The 12,248-nt window shown below is 41.0% G+C and overlaps 1 protein-coding gene across 1 annotated transcript; it reads left to right on the top strand.

The window, feature by feature from the left end:
• Positions 1 to 11,312: 11,312 nt before the first annotated feature.
• Positions 11,313 to 12,248, top strand: LOC136166105 (olfactory receptor 8S1-like). The gene has a single exon (XM_065932150.1). The coding sequence runs from the start codon at positions 11,313 to 11,315 to the stop codon at positions 12,246 to 12,248; it is 936 nt and encodes a 311-aa protein (XP_065788222.1).

Here is a 12,248-nt window from a genome sequence, read left to right as displayed (position 1 = left end):
GGGTGGTGGTTGGTTTCGGTGCAGGTATGGAGGCTTTTGTACGGTCACTTATTACTTAAAGATCCATGTAGTCAGGAGTTTTCTGGTGTTCTCAGGTTTTGGACTTAAGTCTCCTGCTTCTGGATTTCAGTTTTATTCTTCCTGTAGTCTCAGGACTTCTCCAACTATACAGCACTGATAATAAAACTTCTAGGTTAATGGTGGAAAGTTTCTCCCCCGTTAGGGATACCCAGAGAGGTTCACCGAGTTACATGGAGAAGAGGAGAGGGAGGAGGGAGATAGAGATGGGCAGGAGGAGAAAGAGGGGGACTCAAGAGGAGAGAGACAGATCTACGAAGTTGTCTGATCCCAGAGTGTTCTCCGTAGCCCAGACACCCACAAAGATTCACAGAATTGGATTGGGAAGAGAAGGGGAAAGGAGGAAATAGAGGTGTTCTGAGGTAGAAAACAGAGTCAAGATTGGGAGAGAATAATCAACACCCTCGTGAATAAAAATGGGAGCTGAATATTGGATTCTTAAATGTTCACAATTTATATCATATACTGAAAAACAAAAATTAAAAATCTAGAGTAGAGGTTAGACTCTTAAAAATACTATATTAAAAACAAAAACCAAAACACACAAAAGAAAATTTAGAAATATATATGAAGTTTGGTATAAAAATAGGGCTTCTCTTCTTTTTTTTTTTTCCTTTCTCTTTCTTCTGTAAGGTTATAGTGTATTGAAAATGAAAATCAAGGCGTAGTAAAAGGAGTGCTAGAGGGCTTTAAAAGAAATAAGAGAAAAAGAAAAAGAAAATAGAAGAGAAGAAGAAAAAAGAAAAGAAAAAAAAGAATAAGAAAAAAAAGAAAAAAGAAAGAGAAAAAAATTGTTTTGCCTAATTAAAAAAAATCGTAAAAATCTATGAAAATGAAAGTTAAGGAGTAATGGGGGAGTAATAAGGAATTTTTAAAGGAAAATAAAAGAGAACCAAGAAAAAAGAAAAAAAAAAATTGTTTTTCCTTACTTAAAAAAAAAAAAAGAAAAAAGAAAAGAAAAAAAAAGAAAAAATATATCTAGGAATTTCTCTGGAGCTGTTGCGGTCAGTGTGGGTTCGGCTCAGCTTCAGATAGCTCCTCGTTCCAGCTTACACTTCTCGATATCTACAGGCCCTTCCGGTGTAGTCAGTCCGTGGTTTCTTCAGGGATTTTAATCTGTTACACCGGTCCCTTCTGAAGCGGTTCCCTTTGTTTATTTGGGTTCTGTTGCCGGTCTCTTCCCCGTCTAATTTCCGCCCTGACACACGGGGCGGAGGTGGATTCTTATTCAGGTAGCTAGTTCCGTCGCGCTGCGGGGAGGGGCCGGCGCTCCAGGGAGAGGCTTGCGCTCTTTTCTCCGTCTGCGCTGCTCAGGCTCCGGGCTGCTCTGTATGAAGCGCGGGCCACGCTGCGCGCGGCTCCAGCCCTCGGGCGATTCACAAAAGCGCGGCACACAAAGCTGGGCCCGCGCTCCGCCCCACGCCGCCCGAGCGGCCCAGGCAGCCAGGCGCTTGACGGGCGCTCTCTCCCCGGTGCGGCGCGTCTTCTGCCCTGCGCGGTCCCAGTCTCAGTCCCCGCCGGCGCCAGTCGGGCGCGCGCGCCCTCTGCCCTCCGCGTCCCCAGCCGCAGTTCCCGCCCGCGCCGGCCGGGCGCCCGCGCCCTCCGTCTCGCCACGACCCTCCCTGCAGACTTCGGGCGCCCAGAATCTCGGTCCCTTTGTTCTGCGAACGGCCGGCAGTGTGTTCGGGCCGGTTAATTTTCTCTCTCTCTTGCTGTCCCACAGTTCAAGCTGGCAACTCACAGAAGCTCCCTCTGATTGTCCTCAGGGCGCTCAGGCCCGGATCCAGCCCCAAGTAATGCCGCCCGCTCCTCTCCGTTCCGCCCCCACTTGCTGGTGGCGGATGCGGGCGTCTGGGGTACTTTTCTGCTGGGAATTGCTTTTAGGCTCGTAATTTGTGGGTTTTATTTATTGTATCCCTCCCATTCAGATTCAAACTCTTGAGATTCCAACACTTCCCCCAGGCCCGCCAGTGCGAGGGTTTCCCGGTGTCTGGGAACGTCCTCTATTAAGTCCCTTCCCGGGACGGATCTCCGTCCTTAGCTCTTTTGTTTCGCTTTTTATCTTTTATATTTTGTCCTACCTCCTTTCGAAGACAATGGGCTGCTTTTCTGGGCGCCTGATGACCTCAGCTTGCGATCAGAAGTTGTTTTGTGAAGTTTGCTCTGCGTTCAGTTATTTTTTTGATGAATTTCTAGGAGAGAAAGTGGTCTCTCCGTCCTACTCCTCCGCCATCTTGGCTCCTCCTCCCTCTGCAGACTTTCAAAGTCAGACATTATGGCAGCTCAGTTTCCTAGTTCAAGTACCCCAGGATAGGGAGCCTGACGTGAAATTTGAACCTCTCACTCCTTAGGAAAGACATCCACAGCAAGGAGAGCCCTCTTGTTTGTGGATCACTGCGCTGGTGGTGTAGGTTCTGATTAGACTGTATCTCTGCCCCTCATATATATCCTGATGTGGCCTTTCTATTATATCCTTGAAAGTGAAAGTCGCTCAGTTGTGTCTAACTATTTTTGACCCCTTCGAGCTCATAAGGCTCCTCTGTCCATGGAATTCTCCAGGCCAGAATACTGGAGTGTGTAGCTATTCTCTTTCTCCAGGGAATCTCCTTGACCCAGGGATCAAACCTGAGTCTCCTGAATTGCAGGCAGATTCTTCACCATCTGAGCCATCAGGGAAGCCCAGTTTCTCAGCTGTATAAAACCTGTTCTGCTAGTCTTCACGTTGTTCTCAGAGATAGTTCTCAGGTTGTTTTATATGTAGTTGTAGTTTGACATGTCCATGGGAGAATGTGAGCTCAGCATTTCCCTACTCTGCAGTCTGAATCCAATCCTTCAAGCAACCCTATACAACATCTTTATCTATTCAACTATTGATGAACATTGAGATTGTTCCCACATCTTGGCTCTTGTACATAGTGCTGCAATGAACATAAGGGTGAAAATATCTTTTCAAAGCAGTGTTTGCATTTTCTTGGGACAGATACCCAGATGTGGAATTGCTGGATTATATGATAGTTCTACTATTAATTTTTGAGGAAACTCCATACTGGTTTCCATAGTAGTTACACCAATTCATATTCTACCAACAATGCCCAAGAATTCCACATGACTTCACTTACATGTGTAATCTAAAAAACAAGACAAACAAAACAAAACTCAGACTCATAAATACAGAGAACAAATTGGTGGTTACCAGAGGAAAGAGGGGGTTGAGAGGGGTGAAATGGGTGAAGGGAATCAAGAGGCACAAACTTCCAGTTAGAGGATAAATATCATGGATATGTAATGCACAGCATGGGAGATACAGTCAATGTTATTTTATTAACTTTATTAACTTTTATGGAGACAGATGACTACTAGACTTATCATTGTGATCATTTCACAATGTATACAAATGTCAAGTCATTGTATTGTACACATGAAACTAACACAACATGGTATGTTGTTGTTCAGTCGCTCAGTCATGTCCGACTCTTTGTGTCCCCGTGGACAGCAGCATGCCAGGCTTCCCTGTTCTTTACCAACTCCTGGAGTTTGCTCAAACTCATGTCCATTGAGTCTATGACGCCATCCAACTATCTCATCCTCTGTCGTCCCCTTCTCCTCCTGCCTTCAATTTTTCCCAGCATCAGGGTCTTTTCAAATGAGTCGGCTCATAGCATCAAGTGGCCAAAGTATTGGAGCTTCAGCATCAGCATCAGTCCTTCCAATGAATATTCAGGGTTGATTCTCTTTAGGATTGACTGGTTTGATCTCTGTGCAGTCCAAGGGGCTCTCAAGAGTCTTCTCCAACACCTCAGTTCAAAAGCACCATTTATTCAGTGCTCAGCCTTGTTTATGTTCCAACTCTCACATCCATACATGACTAATGGAAAAACCATAGCTTTGACTATACAGACTTTTTTTGGCAAAGTAAATATGGTATAATCAATTATAGTTAAATAAAAAGAATAAATAATTTAAGTGTGCAAATGACCAGTTATAATATGTATATAAAATTATCTCATACTGATTTAAATTGTATTCTCCTAATAATGTTAAATACATACTAATTTGCTTACTATTTTGAAATCTTTTATGAAAGGACAGTTTAACTCTTTGCCTAATTATAAATTTACTATTTGACATTTTGTTATTTATTTAAAGGATATCTTTTTATACCCTACATATATCTTATCAAATGTATGAACTGTATTTATCTTCTCTCAGTTACTGGTTTGTTTTCACTTTCACTTTTTTAACTTTCACTTTCATAATAATGACTTTCATAATTGTCATTCAATTCCTAGAAATTCTTTTTAATTTCAATGAATCCCAATTAATCTTTTATTTTAGGAAATAGCTGGCAAGAAAGGTATAATAGATGTCATTCATCATGTTTTATTATACCAAAGCCACCATAACACTTTTTTTTTTCATAACACTTTTTAAAAAGTAATTTATTTATGGTTGTGCTGGGCCTTCATTGCTGCATAGACTTGTCTCTAGTTGTGGCGAGCAGGGGCTACTTTCTAGTTTCAGTGAGCGGGCTTCTCACTTTGGCGGCTTCTCTTGCTGTGAAGCACAGGCTTTGTTGCTCCACTGCATGTGGGATCATCCTGGACCAGGGATTGAACCCATGTCTCCTGCATTGGTAGGCGATTCTTTACCACTGAGCCACCTGGGAAGCCCTATCATAACACTTTGAATCATGTTCTCTACACTTACACACACACACACACACATACACACACATGTGTGTAGATATGATTAAAAATTAATTCAAATGATTTTTATACGGGCAAATAACCATATCAAATATTCATGGAACTCTTTTATATACACATACATGCATGTATAAATTCTTAGGTACAGGAATAAATGCATATGGCCAACAAACACATGAAAAGATGTCCACCATCACTAATTATTAGAGAAATGCAAATCAGAACTACAGTGAGGTTATCACCTCACATTTGTCAGAATGGACGTCATTAAAAAAATCTACAAACAATAAGTGCTGGATGTCAGGGAATGTTTGACGGGAGGATTCCTACGTGCTGTCTCTCATGAGTCCTTTGTCCCTCTTCAAGCGGAACAGCACGCTGCTCCCAGGGACTGAGGTCCTTGTGTGAGGCAGGCTTGGGTCTCCTTTAGTAAACATTCTCTTTAGGACAAAACTGTTTAGTCTCCTTCCCCTTTCTTGAGATATGGATTGTCTCCTGACCTTGTGACTAACATTACCCCTTGTTCCCTTGGTAACGGTTGCTATACGTTTGGTTTTCTGATCTCTATCATTCCCGAAAGAAGTTTCTTGTACCACAGCCTATATATACTCATAGAAAAATCATTAAAGCACCTTTGCTCCATCAGAGCTTAGGTCCCCGGGTCTTTTTTGTCTCTCTCTCTCTTTCTCTCTTTTACTTTCTTATCGTCAACTCCATACCACCAGGTTCCGGTCCATTAAAGGACCCCAACAGCTGGAGAGGATGGGGAGAAAATGAACACTCTTACACTGCTGGAGGGAATGTAAACTGATACAACCACTATGGAGAAGAGTATGGAGATTCATTTAAAAACTAGGAATAAAACTACCATATGACTCAGCTATCCCACTACTGGGCATATACCCTGAGAAAACCATAATTCAAAAGATACATGTACTCCAGTGTTCAGTGCAGCACTATTTATGATAGCCAGGATATGGGAGCAACCTAGATATCCACTGACACATGAATGGATAAAGAAGATATGGTGTGTGTGTGTATGTATGTATATGTATATACACACACACATCCATATATACAATGGAATATGACTCAGCCATAAAAAGGAACAAATTTGAGTCAGTTGAAGTAAGATGTATAAACCTACAGCTTGTTATACAGAGTGAAGTAAGTCAGAAAGAGAAAAACAAGTATTGCCTATTAGAGCATATATATGGAATCTAGAAAAATGGGACTGAGGAACCTATTTGCAGAGCAGGAGTAGAGACTCAGAGGTAGAGAACAGACTTGTGGACACAGCGGGGAAGGAGAAGGTGGGATGAGCTGAGAGGGCAGCAGTGACACATACATACATTACCTTGTGTTAAACAGCTAGCTAGTGGGAAGCGCCTATATAGCACAGGGAGCTCACCTCCATGCTCTGTGATGACCGAGGGGGTGGCATGGAGGGTAGGTGGGAAGGAGGCTCAAGAGGAGGGAATAAATGTACACTCACAGCTGATTCGTGTTGTCGTATGGTGGAAAGCAAAACAACACTGTAAAGTAATTATCCTCCAATAAAAATAAAGTTTAAAAATATTATAAACAAGAGAATAAACTAAAAATAAAATGCTTTACAATGCCATATAAAGAAAATATTTATAAACGTGAACTTCATTATTTCAAACATTCACCAATTATACTACCACTGCTTACTTATTTAATTGATAAGTGATCGTGAGGAAAAATATTATGCCAGAGCAGGCTCGTTTGACTAAAAACCTTATAGCTCATTGTAATAGAAAAGCAGACATTTTCATCTATAAAACAGTTTTTGTCCTACACAAGACTATTATAAACTTTTTAAACAAATACTTCCCAAAATACACCCAAATTTTGGAGCTCACAAATAATAAAAGGGCCCTGTGTGGGAATCTAACCAGATCCAGCAAGGCAAATAGAGTTGAATAGATATTAGAGTTGAATAGATTTTAATTGAATAGAGTTGAATAGCAAATATTATACTATGTTTAACTTACTTTTTTCTTTTCACTTCTTTGATCAACAAATTACTTTTACACACTAAATTTAACTGAACATGATTTCACCTAAGAAATCCCACAGAGATGAGACAGCCTTTAGAGTGCAAATTGAAAACTTTTCTTTTCCTGCTTGGGGAGCCAGGCAAATACCCACTTGGCCAGTCTGCCTACTTTCAACTCCCACTAGATTCAGAAGAGTTTAGAATTCATGATTAAAGGTCATTACATCACCCAGATATTCCAAAGGTCACACAAAGATGAGATCTCTACTTCCTCAAAAAAGTCAACGTTGCTGAAGTTCTTCACAACTTAGTCCAACTTCAAGTTGTAACTTTATAATATAAAAACCAATGCCATTGATATTCATGACCTAACAGGAGCACAGAATCAAACCAACAGGCTAAATATACCTGCTCTGCAGACTGTTTAAACCAAAGCAATACTATGTGCGACTGAGATATGACATTAGAAACAGGGAAAACTAAAGCATATTTGAGACTCCTTGAAAAAGGAACTGCTCTACAGCTATTTAACAAGTGAAATTGAGTAAAACATTTCATCATCAACAGGATTTTATAAACTCTACCATGATATGGGACTTAGAAGCCACATTCTTCAGTCCATCTTTCCTCCTAGTAAATGAATCTAAATAAAAACCCTGGAATCAAGTTGGAGAGCAGATTATCTTATTGACAAGAAATACAGGTAATGTGTGTTTGAAGTATGGGAAGCATTTTGAGTCTGGGATTATGGCTAAAAGGCTACTAAGGAATCAGAACTTCTCATTGGTTGAACGCTGGACTTACTGAGAAATGGATAGGACCCGGAAACTGACTTCACTACCAAAGTGAGTGCTATGGGTGGCCATGGTCAGATTTTAGGATGTAAAGTCAGAGCTGAGAACCATGAATAAACGTTCAGTATTCTAGGAGATACAGCGTTGTAATCCACAGCTGAAGGCTGATAAGAAAGAGAGTTGAGAGATACGAACAGAATCTAGCCGTTAAAGAGAAATTCAGAATTTGGAGACGGAGGATAATGTCCCAGTATGAAAGTCAAAGAAGTTCATCTAAACATCTGTACAAAAGAGGACTAGAAAGGACTGAATGTTCTATTTTGATTTTAAACAGGTCTCTGAACATGAGCAGAGAAAAATTAGTAGATGGAAATTTCTTCCTCAAGAACAGAGAGGAGCAGCGGTGGGTGTCTCCCACAGAACGTAAGAACTCTGAGTTAAACTCTAACTGCCCTGTGGTATGAATCGCCACACTTGCTTCCTGTGCTGTCTGGGAACAGGGTATGCAAAGTGTAGTAGTGGGTAAAGTCCTCTATTCTGGCTGCTCCTACAGCCAGGATACCCAATCCTTTATTCCTGGCATGAAACTTGAAAAGTTTCATTCCTCTTGCTTACTTTTCTAGAGACCTAGCCTATTCTAGGATACACGTACATCCCAGTAATGCTTTTCTGGGTGGGTCCAAGGAGCTACACTGAGTCCCAACACTTTCTCTCCCACTTGACATCCCTGCAGTTTGGCAGCTACTAGTGGCACTAGCTGCCCTCCTTTCTGTGAAGGTACCCACAATAATTATAAAGTAAAGACGGGCTTCACTCAAATAATTATAGACCTCCAATTTATCTTACAATTAGGCTCATGAACAGACGAGAGCAGCTACTGTGAGTGATTTCAGTGAGATTTTCTCACATCCCTCTTCATAAAGGGACAGAAAGGGGATAAAGCGGCAGCACCAGCAGCAGTAACTTTGATCTCTGATAGCACCTCACAACACATTCGGCTTCCCAGGCGGTACTAGTGGTAAGGAACCCCCCTGCCAACGCAGGAGACATAAGAGACATGGGTTTGACTCCTGGGTCAAGAAGATTCCCTGAAGAAGGAAATGGCAATCCACTCTAGTATTCTTGCCTGGAGAATCCCATGAACAGAGGAGCCTGGCAGGCTATAGTCCATAAGGCCACAAAGAGTTGGACATGACTGAGGCAACTTAGCATGCACGCACAACATATGAGAATGTATTTGACTTTTGCCTCAATCTCAAGAAATAATAATGATTTTTTCCACAAAAGATACACTTTATTTTAACTGACAAAATAATATATGTATATGACTAAAAATAAAAATGCAGAATGATATAAAATTAAAAAGTAGTCAACAAATGTTTTTAAAACATGGTGTGTGTATGGCTAGAGTGGGTGGGAGTCATATATATATGACTAGATCATCAAGCAGGTCTTAACTCAACAGTTAATTATTTTTTCAATGTCTGTTTTCCCCCTTGCTTTATCCAATATTAGTTTTCCATCCCTTAATGATCCCTCAGAATTATTCACAACTTACCAGTTATTTGCAATTATTAAAAGTCTGTGCACGCCGATATTTTAATCTCAAACTCAATGCACACTGCACCTGCCCAGGCTTGATCTGGGCTTTTGGGGGGATCTGCAGTGGGCGAGAGGGTTTTTCAGTCCTTTGCTCCTCATCCCTTTCCAGCACTTGAAGCAAAGAAAAATGGCTTTGTCTGTCTTCCAGACATCTTTTCTTTCTCCCACTTCTAAGTGTAGATTCTCCACTGTTAGGGGAGAAAAGGAGATTTGAGTAAGAATGTTTAATCTGCCGGGTGTGAATTTAATTTTCTGTCTGAAAGGCATACCTGTTCAAGCCCAGAGACCTTCTGAGTGTCCTTCTGATGCACCAGATACTCACGCTTTTTAAAAACACCCTTCTTAGGATGCAGGCCTCTCCTCTGTTGTCAGTCCACTCCTATTCACTTTCTGTGCTCTGCCATCTGTTTCTACTCCACTTTCTGGCTCAATTCTTCACTTATCCAGGAAGAGAAGAACATCAATCCATGGAGATGGAGCCAGTCTCTTCATCTTTTTCTTTTTCAGTATACAGAGCAGTATTATTAACTATTGTCCAATAGGTTGCAAGACTTATTCATCCTACATAATTCAGTCTGTACCCTTTATGGGTACCAATATCTCTCCATTTCCCCACCTTCCTGTTCCTGGTAATGCTCTTTCTACTCTCTGACTCTATGATTTCACATTTTTAGATTCCACAGACAAATTAGACCATGCAGTATTTTTCATTCTGTGTCTGGCATACTCCATATATCATAATGTCCTCTCAATTCTTTCATTTTGCAAAATTACAGGGTCCCCTTCTTTTCTAAGGCTAAATGATATTCCAATTATATATTTTAATAAATATATCTAATTATAATAAACAATAATATGTTAGATTTCTTACTGTCATTGAATAGTTTCTTATAAGAATAGGTTCTTTTGAAGAGTTTTATATATAAGTTAATATTTAGGGACTTCCCTGTGGTCCAGTGGTTAAGAATACATGTTCCCAATGCAGGGAGCCTAGGTTTGATCCCTGGTCAGGGAACTAGATCCCACACACCACAACTGAGTGTTCTCATGCTGCAACTAAAAAAAGATCCTGCATCCCACAACCAAAATGCAGTGCAGCCAAATTAAAAACTAATAATAAGTTAATATTTTCCCCCAAACTCTCCACAGTACTGTGATTTTTTTCCCATGCTTCTAATATCTATTTTGATTTTTCAGACATCTGCTGCTGAAACACATGTCGTATTTCTTTCTTGTTTGGAAATATTAAGAATATTACCATAACAAAGATTTGAGACAAATAGGCAAGTGCCTGTCTAATACGTATCTTTAAAAGTTGGGCCCAAACTGGTTTCTTATCCATTAGTAACTCAGAGTTTATTCAAAATTCTCTACAGAACTTCCTCCCAGATAAACATTGTCCACAATGCTGTTATTAACTGCATTTTACACATGAGGCAAATGAGGCAGAGTTTTATGTATCTTACACAAAGTCACACAGCTCATCAATGGTAGAGCTGAGATTTGAACCTAGTCTGAAGGACAAGCCCACATGGTTAGCCACAGGTCAACAATGCCCACTCAAGCCCTAGGCATTAGTTTTTCAGAACTACTTATGTTTTTACCAAACATGGCTTGATTTTTTTCAGTCTTGAGCCTCAGTTCATGGAAACCACATGTCTCTGATAAATGTTTTCCAAGCTTAATCAGATACTTTCTTTAAAATTGTGCTCAAATATTCTCAATAAAATGTCACAAATGAACCCTCTCAAAATTGCAATTGTATTATCCATTACATAAATAATACTGTGTTATTATTGGGTTGGCCAAAATAGTTTGTTTGGGTTTTTCCATTCCAATTTATGAGAAAATCCAAATGAACTTTCTTACCAACCCAATATTTATTGGTGTTAAATCCATATTATTCCATGGAGTGGGACCATTTTAAGAGCTGAAACCACCCCTTGATGATCTTTATATTCCAGATGCCTAGGTCTAACAGAGGACAAAAATGTTTATTGAACAATAGTGATACAAGAAGAGAATAAATGCTTTGAGAAAATCATTGGGCAATATCAGAAGTTTGCTGTCATGCCTTTTTACATCATTTCTAGGGAATAACCTGTGCAAATGACTTTAGGGAACCACAGTATCATCACTCAATTCCTCCTCCTCGGGCTGTCTACTGACCCACACATCCAGGCTCTGCTCTTTGTGTTGTTCCTAAAGATTTACCTCTTGACACTAATGGGGAACCTGATGATGCTGCTGGTGGTCAGGGCTGATTCTCACCTTCACACGCCCATGTTCTTCTTCCTGAGTCATCTCTCTCTACTGGATCTTTGTTTATCTTCAGTCACTGTGCCCAAGATGCTGAAGGACCTCCTATCTGAGACAAAAACAATCTCAGTAAGGGGCTGCCTGGCTCAAGGCTTCTTTGCGCTTATTACTGCTGGAGCTGAGTGCTTTCTGCTCTCAGCAATGGCCTATGACCGCTATGCCGCCATCTGCCACCCTCTACTCTATGGACAAATAATGAAGAAACAGTTGTGTGTACAGCTTGTATGTGGCTCTTGGGGTTTGGCTTCTTTGAACGCATTTATTAACACCCTTCTAGCTGCCAACCTGGACTTCTGCGAGAACCATACCATTAGCCACTACAGCTGTGAGGTGCCCTCTCTCTTCCCTCTGTCCTGCTCTGATGTCTCCATCAACCTCACAGTCCTGCTGTGTTCCAGCCTGATGCATGGATTTGGGACCCTCCTCCCAATAGTCTTTTCCTATGCTCGTATTGTCTCCACCATTCTGAGCATCGGATCCACCATAGGCCGAAGCAAGACCTTCTCCACCTGCTCGTCCCACCTCACTGCAGTGAGCTTCTTCTTTGCCTCTGGGTTTCTCCGCTATCTCATGCCAACTTCAGGATCCCCTCTGGAGTTGATCTTCTCTGTGCAGTATGGTGTGGTCACTCCCATGATGAATCCTCTCATCTATAGCCTGAAGAACAAGAAAGTAAAGGCAGCTGTGAGAAGAACACTGGGAAAATATATTCGATGGTCCAGATGA

The sequence above is a fragment of the Muntiacus reevesi genome, chromosome 4, assembly GCF_963930625.1.
Source record: "Muntiacus reevesi chromosome 4, mMunRee1.1, whole genome shotgun sequence".
NCBI lineage: Eukaryota > Metazoa > Chordata > Mammalia > Artiodactyla > Cervidae > Muntiacus > Muntiacus reevesi.
Note: the sequence above shows the minus strand (reverse complement) of the source record. Positions and strands in the feature narration are given on the sequence as shown.

Excerpts from the sequence above, each read along its gene's own strand:
- LOC136166105 (XM_065932150.1), top strand. The coding sequence starts at position 11,313 with ATGACTTTAGGGAACCACAGTATCATCACTCAATTCCTCCTCCTCGGG.